The 20944-nt window shown below is 33.8% G+C and overlaps 1 protein-coding gene across 1 annotated transcript in view; it reads right to left on the bottom strand.

Moving 5' to 3' along the window:
- Positions 1–11046: 11046 nt before the first annotated feature.
- The window catches only part of LOC117340623, a 29404-nt gene continuing 19506 nt past the window's right edge, over positions 11047–20944 (bottom strand). Inside the window, exons 3-13 of the mRNA XM_033902387.1 lie at positions 20344–20625; positions 18751–19077; positions 16963–17265; positions 15872–15991; positions 15582–15603; positions 15080–15135; positions 14822–14849; positions 14171–14247; positions 13706–13742; positions 13505–13572; positions 11047–13096 (exon numbers count right to left, since the gene is read on the bottom strand). Of these exons, the coding sequence (XP_033758278.1) occupies positions 13038–13096; positions 13505–13572; positions 13706–13742; positions 14171–14247; positions 14822–14849; positions 15080–15135; positions 15582–15603; positions 15872–15991; positions 16963–17265; positions 18751–19077; positions 20344–20625 (1379 nt within the window). The 3' untranslated portion in view covers positions 11047–13037. The remainder of the gene's footprint in view (positions 13097–13504; positions 13573–13705; positions 13743–14170; positions 14248–14821; positions 14850–15079; positions 15136–15581; positions 15604–15871; positions 15992–16962; positions 17266–18750; positions 19078–20343; positions 20626–20944) is intronic.

Here is a 20944-nt window from a genome sequence, read left to right on the forward strand (position 1 = left end):
CATATTGGCTTGAATGTCAAAAGATTTTACGAGGCCCAAAATTAAAATAACACTTTGGCGGCCACACTACTTTAACATCCTTACCAATTTTCTTGGATGTCGTTTGTAGCAAGGTATTAAAAATGTCTGAAATATTAGGAGATATCTCATGATAGATTTGTTTCAAAAAGGTAGGATAAATTGTGTCTAAGTATATTGTTTTGTTCTGGTAAAGATATTTTTAGTAGTTTGGATATATCATATGCTGTGATGATGATGTATGACATGGTGCTTTTTGCAAGATTTGCAGTTGTTTACAAATATGAAAAAGTTTTAATTGTGATGGTGTACTATATGTAGTGAATACTGACTGAAATTGATTGTTCAGTGTCTCTGCTTGGGCGTTTGGTTGGTTGTATGCTAATATGCCATTTTCTTCCAGCACTGAAATGCCAATATTTTCTGCTGTTGGGTTAACTGGGTATAGGTCAGAGTTTTCAGTGTCAGATATGAAATATATAGAGGATATCTAACAGTGTCTTCAGTAATACCAAATATATTTCATTCGTGTGCCTAATATTTTGATATTTTTCACGAGTGCGCAGCACGAGTGAAAAATATCAAAATATTAGCCCCACTCGTGAAATATATTTGGTATTACTGAAGACACTGTTAGATATTCTGTTTATTACATTTTTTTTCAACGAAAACCCTACCCCGTATGCTAACTAGGACTACAGCGATAATTTGTAAACAAAAAAGTAGCTTCCTCTGTCCAGGTGCTGACATATATGTCGGGCTTTCTGATTGGTCAATTATTTTGGTATTTTCTAATCATTAATTTGATTGGTCAAATCAGCAAAAGTGATATTTTTCATGTATTTTTCTCATATTTTTCACTAGTGAAAAATATCACTTTTATAGCATGAATAATTTTTGATATTTCACTGGTAAAAATGTAATAAATATCATAATTCTTTTCAAGATATCGCTGACAAATTTTTACTTTACAGTTTGAGTTTGATTGGCCCAAGGAATCTCAATTTATTGCATGGAAACCAATGTGCGGACGACGATTATACCGACACCATGCAACCACGCTGCCGACACCGACCACGCTGACTACACTGAAGACGTCGACATAGTATACGTAATACCTATATGTCACCTTTTCAAGGCGACACAAAAGTTAGAGAGACCTTGCGAACCAAACCCCAACCCAAGTTGTGCAAGTTTCTAAAATTGTATTTATACTATAAGATGTTAATTAGGCCTAGCAAACATCTATTTTAAGATAATAGTTTACATCCGATAGAAAATTATAGAAGTCAAGCCAACTCACCTGTAGCAATTTAAAAGAATCTATCCCTAATGACCCCTGGGGAGCAAATATCCTCCATTTATATAACACTTACCACAAAGGACAAGTCAAGTGAAACTGCTGGATATGCACACGTCACTGTGATGGTCAAACTTTGTGTGTTACTAGTACTGCTATCAGATGACAAGGTCAAAGAGGATAACGAATTACTTTCTGTTACCGTAGGAATGGCTGAAAAATAAAAGTTATTACACGTATCAGGTTTAGGTAATTTGATGAACATCAAAAGCAAGCATACTGAGTAGCTAGTCTTGCTAGCTAAATAGTACACTGTACACTAGAACTGTCACTAGGATTGCTGAGAATATCCCCGGCAGCTTCCATGAGTCAGTTTACAATATGAAAATTCAACTTTCCTACAAAATCTTTTAAATATTCATTAACATCTGAGAGAATGAATAGCTGGACGAAATTGTGTTATTTTTTTTTTACTTAAAAGGAACATATATCTCTTTGAAAAGCGGTAACAAGAGGCTCAGAGGGCCTGTATTGCTCACCTGGATAGTTCAGTAGTCATGGCAAAAATATTTTAAGTTACATTACAATTATTTTTCTATCTAGTATATACTGCCATAGCATATGTAAAATTGACAGACAGTGAGACACCAAAAGAAAGATGCTACACCAGTGCTTAATTCACCCAAGTCGTATATATGACCTGTTTGGAGATAAAACAAGAGGCCCATGGGCCTTAAAGGTCACATGAGATTTGAAATATTTCAGTTAATTTAATTGACCCTCTCTGGCCCCGCCAATCAACCCCTGGGGGTCAGTCAGGGCTAACAATATTGTGCATGCAATCAAACTGTCATCCCATTCTGATAATGTTTACCAAGTTAGAATGAATTCCAATCGAAATAAGATAAATTACAGTGAAAAATGTTATTTCCCTATATAACCTATAATAAAGTTTACCCCCTTCCCCAGGGGCAAACGTGAGACCCCTGGGTCATGAAATTCCCATTTTTGGTAAAGTACTTTAAGACCCGGTCCTTGAAGAGTGTTTGATTCCACCATATCTGAGAGTAGAGAAGACGATTTTTGAAGTTTTAGTCAATTTGACCCATTTAGCCCCGCCCCTCAGGCCCCTGAGCAAGAGAGTATCACCCAGCTTCCCCATCCTCCTTATTCTCCAGACTTTAGTCCATGTGACTTTTTTCGGTTTCCAAAAGTGAAAAAAAATGTTATCTGGGCGCCGTTATGTTTCCAGAAGTGCTGCTGGCAGTGCTGTATTTCAGTGTCTTAACATGTACAGTATACCAAGGGAAGACTACTCTTCGACGTTCCGGTCATGGATTTCACGATTACAAAAATGTATTGCTGTTAAGGGGGAATACTTTGAAGGATTAAATTAAACTTAAGATAATTGCAGATGTTTTATTGAGTTTTATATGACTACTTGCAGAACTTTTTGATTGTCCCTCGAAGCTCGTATACATTGTATATCTAATTCTAAATGTCGTGGTGGACAAAGTTTACTTCAAATTGTGAAATTAATATTTAATCTCTACAGCTACTTGTGTGTATTACCTTATGGTTTACCATTAAATAAGTAGAAACTGCAGCATAATTGTAATTTACATTCAATTATAAAGTAAAAGATTAATATTCACATCAGGAAAGCTTTGTTCCACATGGCAGAGGAGAAAATCTCTAAGTAGTTATGGAATATAGAATTATATTACCTTGGGACACTGGCCAAGGTGATAATTTCATTTTATACAGATGTTAATTTTAGATTTTTCATTCTTTAGTGTTAGATTGTTCATTCTATAGTGTTATATGAGCAGTTATCTTGTATTCGTCGTAGGTAGGGATTGCCCCAATCACTTGGATATTAGATAATTAGCTGCTCATTCTTTTATATTATGAGTAGATTCAACCATTGTGGTTGATATATTAGTTTAAATGCCAGGAGTTATTTTCCTTTGCAGGGGAGAATGTCAGGGTGGTCAAACTTTAATAGTCTGACCAACACCTGTACATGTAAAGTGTATATAGATACTTGCGCTGTGTATCGTGTATAATGTTTGTACAAGTCCCTGTGTCATATGTTCTATGTACCTGTGTATATAGTTGTTATGGTGACGTATGAGAGGTGAGCGCAAGGATTGGTTGAGTGTGTCACTTTGACCCTGCATGACCCTATACCCGTGCACGTGGAAAACCTTACCTGGGCCTTGCCCAGGTGAGTGCAGCCACAACGGCTATAGACCCTACACCATCCACACGTCCGGTATAAGCCTGTGCGCTTTATGGCCACAGTGCTTCTAGGTAAGTTTATTTAATTTAAAATAATAATATGAATACATTATTTGATATGTTTTAGCTATTTGATATAGATAAAATACATTAAACTAATATATTTGCATTTATAATATCGTGCCGGTAATATGTTAAAATATTTAACATGACATACACGTGGTCGGGCTCCATAGGGTCAAAGCTAGTGCAAAAATAATGTATTATAATTGTGAATTGTAAAAGTGTAACTATGAAATAAAATAGAATATATTTGGTCAGACTATTAAAGTTTGACCACCGTGACATAAAGCTATCTTAACTGAAACTGAATGTTTAATTCCTAATAACCATAAGATATGTACCTCTTTACTGTTGAATGATGATGTAAAAACTTGTTATCGACAGTCAGTACAGCGCACTGTGTAACATAAAATAAGGGCATACATGTACTTTACTTGTTGCATTCATGAATGAATGATCTTTCTTTATCTAAATCCATACTTACTGTAAACTGTAATGTTAATGTTTCCAGTTTCGGTTCCATGTGTACTTGTCCAAACACCTTGATCTGTGGCGCGTGATACAGATGTTATACTGTATGTCGTTATTCCAGTTGTTAGATCCTGTGTTAAACCTGGATTGCATCCTCCATTGGTACCTCCTAATAGTGCTAAACATGTCCCAGCTGTTGATCCATCTGGTCTATACAAATCCACTAATGTACTGATAGTTCCAATGTTGAGATGCATTTCTAAAGACTGTGACTCTACTGCATTCCGGTTCAGCGAAATGCTATATCCAAGTGTTTGATCTGGAAATGGGTAAATCTACAATGTCCACAGCTAAACATTTATCAGTGTATCGAGATTGCTTCAAAAAGCAGAAGATACAGGTTGATGATTACTTTTATTTGTATATACATGTATTCATTAATAAGGTGGACATATATCATTGCCCTTTATTCATGTCTAGACATCATGTATACCACTAATTTTCAAATGATTTGGGTGTTTTCCCAGATAAATTACATCAGAAATTGGCTATTGATTTTTCTTATTTATTTGAAGTTTTATTACGATTACTTTTTTTCTATAAATCCAATGATCTGATGACAGAATATTAAGATACTGCTGTGAAATAAACTGTTACTTGAGTATTAATAGAACAAATACAGTGTTTTATTTAATCTTGAGCTCGATCATGGGTCTCCAAAACATCATTTATGTAAACTATAAATCCAATTAATGTATCGATATTTTAATATGATGTCCATATTCTGAAGGAAGCTACATGTATATTTCGGTTTGTTTGCGAATTGATGTGTTGTGTGTAGGCTACATAGATGTTATATATTAAGTATTTATATTGATATTATTATCATTTTGTTATATACATGTAAGTAATACCATCGACGAAGGAAGATAATGTTATGATTCTCGATTTGATTTGCTATTTATATATGTAGCTTAGATCACTACACCAATTAACCTCTTAAAGCATGAGACCAATGACCACGTACCTCCCTGGACAGGATTTTTCGACGACAAAGCTATGATTTTTCTGACAAGCAAATTTTGACGGACAGTTGGATACAGGTAATGATAGCAAAATATGACCTATCAAAGACAGGCATTTAGGAATGTGAGCGGGGTACACCTGACTTTGGTCAGTTGTCAATGACGCTACACGTTAAATCATTTTATCAAAAATGTTGTTGGTTCTTTATCCATATTGAATATCTGCATTATGTGAATTGGCTTTTGACTTACTAAAGATAAAGAGATTTTACCGTATTTGACCCGTCTGACTTTAAGAATACGCTATAGCACTTATTTAATGACAGATTATTATGCTGGTTGTTCTAGAACTCGAGAACATCCCATTGGAACTTTCCCTGTTTGACCAGGGACATTCACAGACGTCCCTGATTTGACCTTGGAAATGTTATTTGTTCGTTCTTTTTATTGCATACTGGTTTTGAAAACAAGAGGCCCACAGGGCCTGTATCCACATCTGATTAATAGCTGTATTTGTTGATGTCAAACCATGGGGAGCTGATCTCAACTGCTTTAAGACAAAACCCAGAAACAAAGTCCTGCCTCCCTAGGGATGTGGAAAGACGCCAGGGATTGTTTTAATAACATTACGCTTAATGACATTTAGTCCCTCGGGGTGAGGAAAGACCCCAGGGCCTATTATTACATCAGGATTGTGTTTATCTCTTTGTGCCCAACAATGCCATACATGTTTATGGGATGGGGATCTCAATGGCTTCACAAATATATCAAAGAAACTAAGTCCCTTGGGTGGGGACAGACACTCGGGATATATATATACACGGTGCACAAAGTTTTTCCCTTATTGGATGTAAGTTGTCGGTTAAATTTGTGACGAGTCGTCTTGATACAGCCACCCGGTTATCGTTACCAAGAAAAGGACTTTTCGACCACCATTATGTTTTATTTTATGTTTAAATTATGCATTTCTACATTATATATATATTCAGTTTCGTTAAAACAAATTAATTTTAATCAGTAATATGGGATTTGCCACACGAAATTGTCACTGCTACCTACTGTTTGGGCCAAGATTTTTTGGGACTAAATGAACCTACCGCGTAGAAAAAATAAAACAAAAAACATTCACTACATAGCACGCGCTGCCATCACATTGATTCAAATCGTCATGTTATTTTGTTAAACCTTTTAGTTATATTATATTATTTATTTATCTATTTACCTTTACCATTTGTACACCATCTAATATATTTTCTGATTAATTATAATAGGCCCTCGGCGAATTAATTATCGACCGAGGGGATCGTTTTGACAACATAACGATATTTATTGTTGTTTATACCCACTATATTTGTGTAACTGTTCCATGCTCTATGTCTATATAAAGGTCACTGTCCGATATGATATATGAAAATAATAATATTAAGAACACGTATTATGATAGATCATGAAAGCGCTCATACTTAAACAGATCAACGTGTTATCCCCGTTAGACTATATGTGACACATTTAATGAGGGACAAATCTTGAATGCGAGTGCTTGTGACCTCAGAGGTTCATAATACAAGAGACTTGTTCCTCAATAACAAACACCGTTTGTAGGCCCCAGCAGTAATACGTTCTTTATATATAGGTTATATGTAGAGTAGTGTATATTTATAGTAACACAAACGAAAGATTTCTCCAATTACTCGCTAATGAATCAGGTCAATGTCACCTCAAACTTCTCAACTCGAGATTAGCATACCTTTAATTGTATTAAATCAATTGTTCTCTGTGTGAACTAGAAAAGCTCAAACCGTTGGCGAAAGACAACGTTTGTCAAAACAAAATGCGACCCATGACTAAACCTCCCTCGGACTAAGTCCAGGGAGGTCAAATCCGTTTCAATGGCGTAGTGATTGTTGTCCGAATACCCTGACAAATAGTGTATCAAGCTAATGTACCTGGTATGAGGACAAACGCAGAAACCACAACAAGGTGAATCGCTGATAAGTTAATTCCCTGCCACATATTGTTACTGCTATTCTCCTGATAACCGTCTGCAGTGTCCGGCGTCTATAACAACACTTAAGTAAAAGCCTCGTTACGGTGTGTAACATAGAAATCAAATCGTCGTTTGTTTGGAATACCCCGTTCCTACCAAGGCGACAACGTATCTAGATTTAAAGTGCGCATGCTGACATTAACACCTGCCACAATGCACGATTCACCGCCGTTTTGATATTTTTTTTTTAGTTCTCTGGGGTTATCTAAAGTCATCGGTCGTAAAAATTGCTGACTTGCTTGCACCTTGTAAAGATATGTTTAGTCTTACTGTGCATTCGTGGTTGTATGTTGTGATACCATATAATAGGTATTGTGTAGTAGTCTTTTTAATCTTAGAAAATTTAAGTTTTAATGTCTTATTTTAGTGACAACGGTGAAGCATTATATACCAATTTATGTACATTTCTACCACAATACGCTGTGTTATTACACTCTCAATCCATTGTATAAATGTGCCGACTGTTGGATAAATATATGTTATATACCACTAGTGGTATATGACCTTACGGTCTTTTGATTGGTCGAGAATTCGAACTTTGATCCAAGTTGCGATTGTTATTGACGTCATCAATAATCGAATGACGTCAATTCACCGGGTCCTGGACGTCACCGGTATACTTTATTTGCATACGCGAAATTATACTTGGCCACGTTTCCCTTTGATTCAAGCCGATATTATTGTGTTATGAACAGGTCACACGACTCGTGATTGTTTGATATGGAATTTATTTCACACTCGTAATTTATTTTTTAAAAGTTGCAGAAGACACTCGCTAAAGCTCCTGTCTTTTGTAATTAAAAAAAAAATAACTTACTCGTGTGAAATAAATTCCATATCCAACACTCACTCGTTGTCTAACCTCTATATATCAAACCACAGCCAACACCATGTAAGCTCTACCTCCTACTAGGCGATACCGTTGGGTTAAATATTGTACACATGTCTACAAGGCCTTACTATTTCTCCCTTATCAACAACAAATAGGAGGGTACGCAGTGCGCCAGCTCAAATAGTTGTCGTTTTGACTGGTGTTCCTCGCTATCTGATAAGGTATGTGACTAAAATGTCTTTCTATAACAGCAGTAAATATGAACGTATTTTTAATAATTTTAATTCCCTCAAATGTAAACATGCAGATATCAAAATGTCCACTATAGCTATAGTTTATAGCCTACAAATATTGACAACATTAATATCATATGGACGCTGGCAGCTGTAGAATTAAAAAGAAATCATAACTGGTACGAGGTTGTAGTACTTTTGTTTGTCCTCGTAAATTTCAACTTAAGAATACAGCGTGAACATATTTCACAAGAAAATAATTTTAGATTGTAAAACTATAATACTGTGATACATCATTATAACCTTTTGGGGAATTGTCCAAATCAGATCATTAGTTGGTGATCCATTATTGATTTTCTTCAGTCATTCTGTTGTTTTTTTTATTGATAAAAAATGTAATCGGTTACTTGGTTACTGATTGATTGATGGTCGGTTGATAGTTGATTAACGGTTGCCGAGCGGAAAATTTGAAATTTTAGCTGAGAAGGTCGTTAGAGCTACACTGTTAAAGATCGTTTACAGCTTTTTTGTTGGGTCCGACAAATACATCATAATTACCTAATGCAGGAAAATCGACAATCAGGTATGATACCTGGTAGGTATGCTTAAATCGTGATATGTGTATTCCAAGAGTGTCAATAATTGAAAATCATTGAACGTCCTCAACTGAAAAGGCTGATTATATCATTAATGCATATTTCACTTATAGGTTAAAATGCTTTGTATGTCCTTAATTGCTTGTAAAAACACATCTCGATCTGGCTTGATTAAAGCTTCATTAACTGTATAGTGTAGCTGATTTGAGTTTTCCATTACCACAAATCGAATAATATAACATGTCTTGTATATAGTGTAATATATCTGGCCTATTGTATAATATAAAACCTTCTAGTTTACGAAAGAATAACCCTGGGAAGTTTTGGATAGGTGGAATGTGTCCTGATCAAATATTATGATGAAGAGCTTCCCTAATTTGTGACCAGCACAAACCACCAATATACGAAGACATTAATGATGAGTGAATAATGAAGTACATTAATTTTGTTCTTCTGTGTTTTATCATACACCCAATACCTACCTTTTGGTGATGCTGCTTATTGATATTTGTATTAGAGAATACTAGTTACATGTATGCGTTAGTTTGTGAGATAACATGAAACACCTCAGTACACATTTACACTGTTAAGTATTGTAATGCACGTAGGTAACAAATCAAAAATGAGAATATTTCAGAAAAGGTCGTCTGTTTATCGACGAAACAAATATAATGGCATTATCGAGATACTGGAATGTCAAAATTATTATGTGCAAATCAACTTTTCAAATCAAGTAGGAAGCGCACACATGGTTTCCAATATCTTGTTTCATTTAATTACTAGAAACATTGACATTATTATGTATCAACAAGAAAACCTTCGATTTTAAAAAGGTTTACTTTGAAATAAAGCAATTTCCTATGTATGCCATAACAGAGTTATACTATTTACAGCGACAAATTGTATTTCCAAACAAAGCCATCGAGTACAATTTTTGTAGAGACACAGCTTGTCAAACAAATCTCCCTACTTAACACAATGAAACGGTTGTTTGTGTAAGATATATGATCAACGGAAACTGTACAGATAAATCAAGGATAGATGACCATTTTGTTAGAATGATTCCCACTTTTTTCTTTGCCATTGTTTACTAGGTGTACTATTGTGTAATATATTATAATACCTACTCTGAAGATGTACGTTATGAAAAGGTAGATTCACAGAAATATGTTACATACATGTTTATTGGACTATGGAGAACGTCAAAGCTCCATTTGTATCGGATACGGCCTATATTTAATTCACATTTTAACTTTGGATAGTAACCTGTGTATATACGACTCGATACGATTCATTAAGTATGTTTTCGTCATTCTGTTACAGGTGTGGGTATATATAATCTAATGCCACTTTGTTGTTCATGGTAGTTTTATTATCCATTAATAAAACCGTACAATTACAAGAAATACTAATCATACACACATACATACTAAACTACAGACATTACAATCAAGGGACATCATTCTTACATGTAACATATTTGAACCGATAACAAAGAGATGGCACAATAACTGTTATAAATACGTTAACAGAGCCAAATACTAATACATTTATGTTTTTAGAATACACATATCGATAACTAGAATATATCAAACTGGTTATTCACTCTATAGAGACAATAGATATATAAATATCAAATTAGGAAATTATCCCTACCTTTCTCGGTTACATTACTATTAATACATATAAAACATGGGTAATTTTCCTACAGACAAAATCACCAAGTACATAATGTACTGTCCAATTCATATAATTAAAATAACCATAACTACAACTCACCCCACATATCATGCAGAGGTTTCCGGAACAGTTTTCATTACAACCAGATTCACAAGTAATCACAGCTGTAATCAATGAATAATCTGGTCTAATATATATACAAATAAAAAGGTCATATACAAAATATATTGCATTATGATATTTATCAATTTCAATTAAACATACATGAAGCACATAACTTCTGACAAAGCACCAGATATGCTTTCTACCCAGATCTTTTCAAGATACTTATTAAAACACAATATTACATGTTGTCGAAACTGCACAGATGCTTAATTCAATCGCACACTCGCGCGTGTAATCGCATATCGCACAATTTTGCAAACGATGTCTGAAGGAAGTGCTGAGATATTTTGGTGCGTAGTTTGATTTTACAGCATTATTAAATCGCAACGTTACCCATTACTGTCATCGAATTATCAAATAATAAAATAAGAGTGATGTATCAATACAATGTTTATTAGTGTACTTTTTTGAACACAGTAATAGATAAGAAAATGAATAACCCGGATCAAATATGTATACACATTCAATATAATTTAGTATACCTCATGTTTATAACAGTGCTTGTGATTAGCCGAATCGCAGCATGTGACCCGGAAATAAAACATCATATCTCGTTGAGCCACGTGAGCCAGTGAAATAAAACATCATATCTAACTGGAGCAAGATGTCGACACTAATATTCTGTTGCATGGAACAAACGTTCATATTACCCTGCATAATGTTGCTAAGGGAAATTATTCAGAATGTATTATATGTATCCACATTCCACTTTTCAATTTATAATATTTTTCTATTTCAATACAAAAAAAGAGACAATACGCAGAATTTAAAACACTCGGTGAGAACCAAACTGCATTGTTAGTGAACTTAATTTCGTTTTAGTAGCAGATCGAAAACGCTGCAATGTTACTTTTATAATGTCTAAAAATGATTAAAAAAAATCATTTAATAACAGGGAGTTGTACACACGGCGTTTATTTTAGAAATGTGTCAGTGTATTATGTAATATTGTTTATCAATAACCTTTTATCCCAATACAGAATTAGAAATAACAAGTTTACGTCACTTAAAGATAGTTATTTTATTGAGGCTAGCAATATTACACATTTATTATTATTATTTTAATGAAATGTTTTATTCATCCAACATTATACATTATATACACATTATTTGCACAATGATTTGGTTTAAAGCACCACAAAAGTTGAAAACGCCTTCAATTTCATAACAATTCTTATTTTGTTTTAAACAAGTTCTGTAATTTTACATATTCCATTGCGACAAGTAAAGATTGCATAAAATTATTACACATGAATATGCATGTGTACAGTTTAATATGCAAAATACACACATTTAATATTTGTTTTTAAGTCAACAATGTAACAAACAGTTTATTGAGCTTTATTGGAATATTCGTATAAATGTATGTTATCCTGAATTATTGGTTAAGCTTTCTCTTATTCTTCATGTATATAATTCCAGAATTGCACTAGATAAACTGTTGCACTTTTAAGATATGGTGGTTATTTCTGTTTAAAGGGAGAAAAAAGCATTATACTAAATAAGATACATATATGATGCCCATAGTTTGGTAAGCTCTCCTGTATTCAAGGCTATTTTCAACAATTATTTAATTATACCAAATTGTTGCTCCTTTTTTTCCTCAAGCAATTTCACTGCTGCTTTTTTTTAATATAATTTGTTTTCGAACTTAAAGAGTAAAATATATGTTTGATACGATAATTATTTAATCGGAAGTGGTTTTGAAAGGACTGTCATTAGCATATACATGTCTGATAGAGCTAGACTTTTTTCACGTTGACCTTTCCGATACAACTTTGAGCCCTGGGTGACCAGGTGCATCAATTTCATTTATTTCTACACATTTTCGTCATAATAAACACGTTGTTATTTTTAACTGTGAATATTATTTATACTTAAATGAATAATTTTCTCGCAATTGTTTTTATAAGGCAGTGATTTCTTATAAGAAAACCTGTGTTTAGAATTGCTTTTAACCCACATCAACATCCCCCCTCCCCAACACACACACTTTTTATATGCCTATCTTCTTGAGGTGAACCTTCTTCATCCAAAGTAAGTGCTGAGTCGTCAGCTTGTCATTACGCACTAAATATACATAGCAACACAGATAAAAGTAACCACGTCCTGTATGCATTAACGATACAGGCCGTTGCAACAATAGTATGATTGTTTTGATGAATCTTCACTTAGCGGAATACTTTTTTTATGCAAATGAGCATTACATTGACAGTACACACAGGCTACTGGCATTGTTTATTCTATCATCACTGAGACTTATTCAAGCACGGTCGTCAGCAGGTTGAAGATGTTACTTTCCAATCTGTACACGATTCACATACTATGTAACATGTGGTAAATCGCCTCTAAATGTTTTCACGTCAGTGTCGTTGTTTCCTCTTTCCGCCAATGGCTGTATTGACATATGTTTCTGTTTCACCTGAATAGAATAGATAGCACATCCTATTCTTGCTTCACTTAACATTTATACAGTATTATATAACAAGTTAAGATATTTATGTTTTGAATAACAGGAATATCATGTACAAAGATAAAAAAAAGCCATATATGATTTTGCATATATAATTGTCTTTGCAAATGCAATGGGAAATTATGATTCACTTCTTTGAATGTCAGATCGACAAAAACAACGTAACCTCTTGCGCGTATCCTATTTAACGAACATATAATCAAAACACAAGAAAATGTCATTAAAAGGCTATTTCGCTTATGATAAAACTTTCCTTTAACTCGTATGCCCTTAATAAGTAAGCTTTTAAATCATTTCGAAAAACAAAACAAAGAAAAACAAATATTAAGACATGGTCCAATATGGACAACGACTTACTAGCTGTTTGACTGTGAAGTTCCTCATAGACGTTTGAAGCGGTGCGTCCCTTCAACGCCTCGTACTGTCTGTCACGGTAATACAAATAGATAGTGCAACATAGTACAGTAACTTCACGAAGTGTCCGGGAAAAAAAATCAAAGCGAAAAACATTATTGTTCTTTTTACTTTAAAACAAGGCAAATGTCAGTATTTACTTACCCGCCATTTCCTTCACTGACTGGATCGTTCTGGTAAACTAAAAGCACAAAAACAATGTGTAAAACATAAATTGGCAAAAATAAACATGAACGGAACAATGATAATTTATATATGCAGATTCTTTTGTCATATGTTAAAAAATAAAAAGGAAATAAGTGAAACACACCCATCGGTCTAACAGTTCTTACACACATACAAGGATGCTACTATAGCAATATAGTGATAATTGCAACATAATGGCAATAATCAATGAAATATTACTATATCTTATTAATACATTGATAATACAGTTTGTTAGATATGCATGTCCATGTGAACAGGACAATATACAAAAGTATAGAAAAATATGAGCTCATGATTTTGAATATGGATGTCATGTTATTTTCACATTGACCAATATTTACTTAATACTGCATTCGCTGAAATGAAAAGCATACAGGCAATGCAAACAGAAAATTGTCTCACCATGATGATGTCCTCCAAGTTCAGAGTAGACGGACGCCTTGGCAACGTCATTTGTATCGAGTTGGTCATATAGAGATCTGGATCAGATGTGAATGACATTTAATCAAATGTTTTAGCCATATATTTTAACAAACTTCTATCAAGTGACCTACAGGGCCTGTATCACTTACCGAATTAGTTCAGTGATTATAAAAAGAGCATTACTATTTCTTGTTATATACAAATAATGTGTTCCTGTTTGTGATCTGTCCCTAAGTTCCATGCAATGCATTCAGCATTTTCTTTCACTAAAATGTTTCCCGACAAGTTTTGTAGTCACATCGTTAAACAGAGTACATTTCAATCAAGAGACCCACAGGGCCTATATCGCTTACTTTGATATTGCAACTATTATGAAAAACAAAAACAAACTAAAAAATCTATGTATAGTTATACCACAAATACCCGTTTAGAATCTGTCACAATAAGTCATATATTACGGTTACTATTTCCTTTTAACTAACATTTTAATTTCTTAGATTCTGAATTTAATTGAAATATAAAATTGAAATGTACATTGATTTTTTTTTTTAACTTCATATTTTCTATGCTAATGTTGTCTGTAAACTATTCGGGTGAAATTGATAAACGTGTTTATTTATTAAGGCTTACCTTTCATTGTCTCTATGGGGTGTTCCGTCTGTAAATAGGATGGGACATGTTTCATTTAACACAAACGCTCAACATATATTAGAACGAGAATCCAATTTTCCTTTAAACGCAGATGACATACGTATGTTTGCAACTATTATGAACTAGAAAACGGGATATATCTTCGATTTTGAATATGCGAAAGGTTTGAATAATACGTATGACAAAATGTATAAGTTTGTTTACGTATTAAATTACATGAAGTATTTTTGATGTTACCTCGTTCTGAGAGTTGAATATTCTGGAACTCTTTCTGTTTTGGAAGCTGCAACTTACTGAAAACAACGAATTGTTAATTATACTTATGGTTGTGTGAAAACAATGACATTTGATTTTGATATCTAAAGGCGAATCCCTGACTGTCTTTAAATATTTATACAAAAGAAATATTTAACTCATATAACCATACTAAAATGATTCCTTTTTTATAGGATATCTCCTTTGACATGTGCACCAATATAAACAACGTTTCTTTCCTTCTAATGCGACTATGACTGTCGATGTAGCTTTTCTCACATACTTCAATGGTGATGCATGGTTGATAGGTATGGGACAAATCGATCGCGCATGTATGTAACGTACCACGCCGCAAATTGATAACTGTAAACAGGGTAATTTGTGATTAATTTCCAATTTGATAGATCCATAACTTTAGTAGCCCTAGTTATATAGTAAATAGTCATATAGAGTTAATCGATATAAATAGGCCGCATTTACTTACCTACAACACAGTTTTCTATTTCCTGCAAAAGATATCAAACAACCCATGACACTAAAGGATATTAAGTTTTGATCAATTTTATACGGAGGTAGCAAATTTGATGCGCCATCAACAATTAATGAAATAAAGTCATTGTAAATATTATGACATCATAATCAATTTATGATTGGCAGAGCTAATGAAAATCGCTGAAGAATATATACATGTATCATGCTAGTGGCATGCAAAAATATTATACGGGCAAATTAATTAAATATCAACATTATTATGTGTTGAATGTAAAAACGTACGTCTAAAAATAATCTCGAGTCCAACTGTAAACAAAAGCGTGATTACTCCAGTGATCGTCAGGACAACTCCTGGTACATACATACTGTCAGTTCCACAGGCGCTTGCATGTACCTGGGAAACTAATGATACGGTTATTACATGTATATTGATATCATCAGTGCTATTTTAGTGCTTTTTATTTTTCATACAGCAGTTTCTTATGTAGGGCATTTATTATATCTATCATTATATAACATAAACTTGCAATTAATTATTTATTATTATTCTATTTTACTACATGCAATAATCGAAATAATGAAAACACCGCATATGATTAATTCAAATTGAAGTTAGACATGAACTGTAAATTGACGAGAGGATTTCACATTTTTTATTCGTAAATTCGACATAAAGACATTCTATAGACACATTCAATAACTCTCCTAATAAAATAGTGGAATAGTATTCGTTATTTTTCAAAGCAATACCATACCATTAGTAGATATTATATTTCCTTGAGTAATAGTGTATTATATATACATTAGAAGTTATGCTCTTTTTGATCTGGTGATTTGTTGTTGCTACAGTTTTCGTTTCGCTGACTGTTTTATCGTTATTTCTTAGGAATACTCAAAACTGGACATATTCAATATAGGTTTCAAATTTGCTATCCGTACTTTTACACATATCTTTAATCGTTTGTTACTCGTTCTTAATATCGAAAATGGTATTATAATTTTTCAAAGACATAGAACTAACATCAGACCAAAAGTCTCGGTAAGTTTCAATGGTATGTCTTAAGAAATAGCAATTACGCAATGATCGGTATACAAAAAATAAATAAATTAATAATTAATTAATTAATTAAAAAAAAAAAAAAAAAAAAAATTTCGGGTTTGAAATGGAGTATATACAGCTCGAAATAAGTAAACCAAAGGAAAACATTATGCTTGTCTATGGTTAATCCTTAATCAGATATGACATGTGTAACATTAATCCTTGATGAACATGTCCCGTCTTGTTTGTACAAGTATTTGTTTCCTTCTAAAAATGGCACGGGTACCATTTCGTGATGACTTAGGAATAGAAAAAAATATATTAAATATAGTACCTTGTGTTGTACAGTTGACGTCACGTTCAAAAGTTGAGTTTCCAAATTTGTTCACAGCAAATACCACGAAGAAATACTGTGTACCACCAGTAAGACCATATATAGAAATGATGGCAGTTCGGTGTTGTCCTGGATCGGGGGTATCAAGTTGTCTGTCTATAACAAATATGCCTTGTGTTCGGATTCTTTTTCCGACCACAAATGTTTGGGTAGATCCTCCATCGAAAGCCGATCTCCAAATCAGAATAGCTTGATCTGCGGAAGGACAAATAGCTATTCCTTCGTAAGGAGGGTTAGGTTTTCCTGGAAAAAAACAACAACAACAACAAATGATAATGTCGCCAGAGACCTCATGTAGGAAACGCCCTACAATGAAAGACGGTATGTCTTACCCGGACTGTTCGAACCTATTAATGACAAAGTCAAAGTTCCCAACCAACATAACTTAGCAAGATTTACGGAATAGAAAATTGTTCGTAATGCAAATGCATTTACTCTTATTACCAGGTTCAATTCAGTTTCCATGTTTGCTTGTGATACATGTACCTTTTTACGGATATTATCAAGTAGGGCCAAATAACACATATGCATACATAATACGTGTAATGGAAATATGTACATGTAAAGGGTTATAACATATGCTGATCTAAACATGATGAGATAATCCCTAAGCTTACAGACGACATGATGACTGTTGATATCGTCTTTCTGCTTAAGAGAGTTTTTATCATATTGATGTTTTTTTTTATCAGTTTCTAGTTATATGACTCATTTTGCTTTCTTAATTGGGTAAGAATTTTCCAAAAGATCATGACAAAAAGTCCGTGTTATCTAGGATCAATGAACACCTATTCTAACGTCACATGCACGATTCGGTAACCTTGGCAACAGGTAAGTACAACAACATGTACTTGAGTATTCACAAAAGAAAACTGCGGATAACCGTGCCGTAACTAAAATAGAAAACTATGGCAGACAATGCCACTTGAAATCTAGATGAACAAGCTTCAAAATAATGCGAATATATACTTAATTTTACAGCATATTCCAGTTGAAAAATTATTTATCAGACGTTAAATTTCGAAATGAAGAGTAATATATAGCTTGGTCAATTATAAACGTTGAATTGAATAAGAATTCGTCTCGCAAAAAATGGAATTTGAAGGAGTTGATACAGTAAAGATTATATTCAAGATCGTAGCATGTCTTTTGTTAAATGTTCAAGTATAAAGGCTAAACCTACATGTGCATGTATGTGCTTGCAGTGTGGGCACTCTTGACTTCATTTGTTTTCCCTATATGGTGTAATAATGCGATCCACGATACTCTCACGTTTAAACTAATGTACATGTGTGTAATAACTGTATATTTGTCATCGTTAATGAGACAAAACTCTTCAAATAATATCGTAAGTTCGACGATTTTTTTTCAAATAGTCTAACTGTTTTCCGGACAATATGCGGCTGTGGTATTGACAGGGTAGGCTAAATATTAATGTTTTTATGGTAGTCGTTCATAGCATACGCCATGTCAGTTTGAATGAATATGTTTCTATGTCGATTGACGAGTTTTCCATCATTGTCGTTTTCACAGTACACAGACTCCTGCCATATCATTTTTTTTCAAAATTAACATTTTATACGCAGGCTTGTGGTTTGTGCTATCTATAAGTATGCTGTTGGTTTATACCCTTATGTTAGGTACAATGTACCTTTTCATGAAATGTCTATCAAAAATCTATCTAAAAGTGATTATCTTGACTTCTGCGATGCATCATATGAACCTTACCCTGTGCTTCCACTGAAAAGTTAATCCTTCCACTTCCCTGACTGTTTGTGGCTGTGACAGTATATGTTCCGTACATGTCTTCGTGCATGTCTTTACGAATCCCCATCGACAATGCTGACAGGTTCATCCTATCAAATGAATTCCGTATGATAAAACTGTCTGTTCCGTTTTTAAGTTCACTTGTGGTTTTATTAGCGAGGTCTTGAAATGTCCACATGAAACTTGGTTCTGGATTAGCTAGGAACATAGCAGTAAGAGTCAGGTCATCTGAGGTAGTTAAACCAAACCTATGATTACCATTTACTCTGGGATCTTCACGTGGCTTACCTAAAAATAGTAGTTGATGAAATATGAGTTATATATATATAATATTGCTAGAATTTGATACAATAAATCAGTTTTATTTGTGGCGTGCTGGCTATGTAAATATTAATATCCTTTTAAATATATCCATTATAGTTAAAATGCAATCAATTTTAGTACGATATGTTCTCATGTACAAAAATCTCGTTAATGCTCCGTATATCTTGATGAAGTACTAAACCAATTGCATGTTTTATCGTGACGTCCTTCCATTAACGGGGCATTGTAGAATTGATTGGAAATTAAATCACCAGTTTATTTCAATGATGTACGTTAATTTTATAAAACAACTCTTAAATGAATAAATTGGTGATGCATATCAATCAGCTATGTGTTACTGCTACATTAGGTTTATTTATGATATATACACAAAACAGCTTTGTCGTGTTTATGTGCGTGTGTGTACTTTTGTATGCGTGTTTGTTCTTAATTTCAATCAGTCTTGTTAAATAAGCTTAATATATAGAGGATATTGAACGGTTTCCCGTTTAATATAGCATGTATTTCACGAGTATGACAGAATATCGATATTTTCACGAGTGCGAAATATTCTGTCATACGAGTGAAATATATGTTTTATTTAACGGGAAACCATTCAATTTCCTTTTTTATTGCATTTTATCAACTTTAAAATAGAATTAAAAACATCGAAAAATTAATAGTGTCAAATAAATACGGGAATAAGTAATGACGTCATCTCTTTATGACGTTACTCCACGTCAACTTGACGGCGCTATTTCGAAAGGACTGATCAACGCAATTCAGCAAAATAACCAATTGATCTATATCCGCTTCGATTAGAAAATTGGCAAGTTTCAACGAGGTGAATACAAAGGTCCGCTCGGATTTATCAAAAACGGAAAACATATTTTTACTGCGAAACTTATATTTTCACTGCAAAATCTTATATTTTCACTGCTTATCGCTGCAGTGAAAATACAAGTTTTAGTAGTTTGGTAAATTTCTATATTTCACTGGCAAAAATGCAATAAAGAGAAGATCTAAATGCCTGGATTGTAGGGTCTTATTATAGGATAAAGCCCGAGTATACCTGGAGAAAACACACACTGTCGGACTATTGCTCACCCCTGCTGCTTCCACGAACCGATCTATTTCAGACAATGATGCCATTGGAGCATCTATTAGCATTGTTGGAAGCTTATAGTAGTGCATGTTGTGTTATGAAAAGAAAAGAAAACAATCTCAGGTTGAAAGCAGGGTTTAACTTACACAGAACGTTGACCGGTATACCCCTGGTAACCGCTGTGTTAGAGACACTGTTTCTGACAGAACAGGTGTAGAGTCCGGTGTCCAGACAGTCAGCGTTAGTCAGGGTGTAGGTACTCTCCAGGACGTCTGGGGTGGTCAGTAGAACTGTGTTGTTGGCTTTATAGAACCACTGTATTGTGGACGGAGGGAAACTCTCCACCGAACAGACCAGAGATATACTGCTACCCTCTGTCAGATTAACGTCTTCCGTTTCAATCTTTAGATTAGATATCCTTGGGGGAACTGGAAAAGAAAGTACACAAATATCACCATATTTTGATATAAAATTATATGCATACTAACGTCGTGTGTATCATACCAATTTCCAAACCAAATTACTGTAATCAAAATCATTGACTTGAGTGACGATATAATAGCAAACTAATACACATACTTACACTGTACAGTAACACTGAATATTATAGTCGACTCCCCGACAACATTCCTAGTTACTTACACTGTACAGTAACACTGGTTATTATAGTCGACTCCCGTACAACATTCCTAGCTACTTAAACTGTACAGTAACACTGGTTATTATAGTCGACCCCATCACAGTACA

The sequence above is a fragment of the Pecten maximus genome, chromosome 13 (assembly GCF_902652985.1).
Source record: "Pecten maximus chromosome 13, xPecMax1.1, whole genome shotgun sequence".
NCBI lineage: Eukaryota > Metazoa > Mollusca > Bivalvia > Pectinida > Pectinidae > Pecten > Pecten maximus.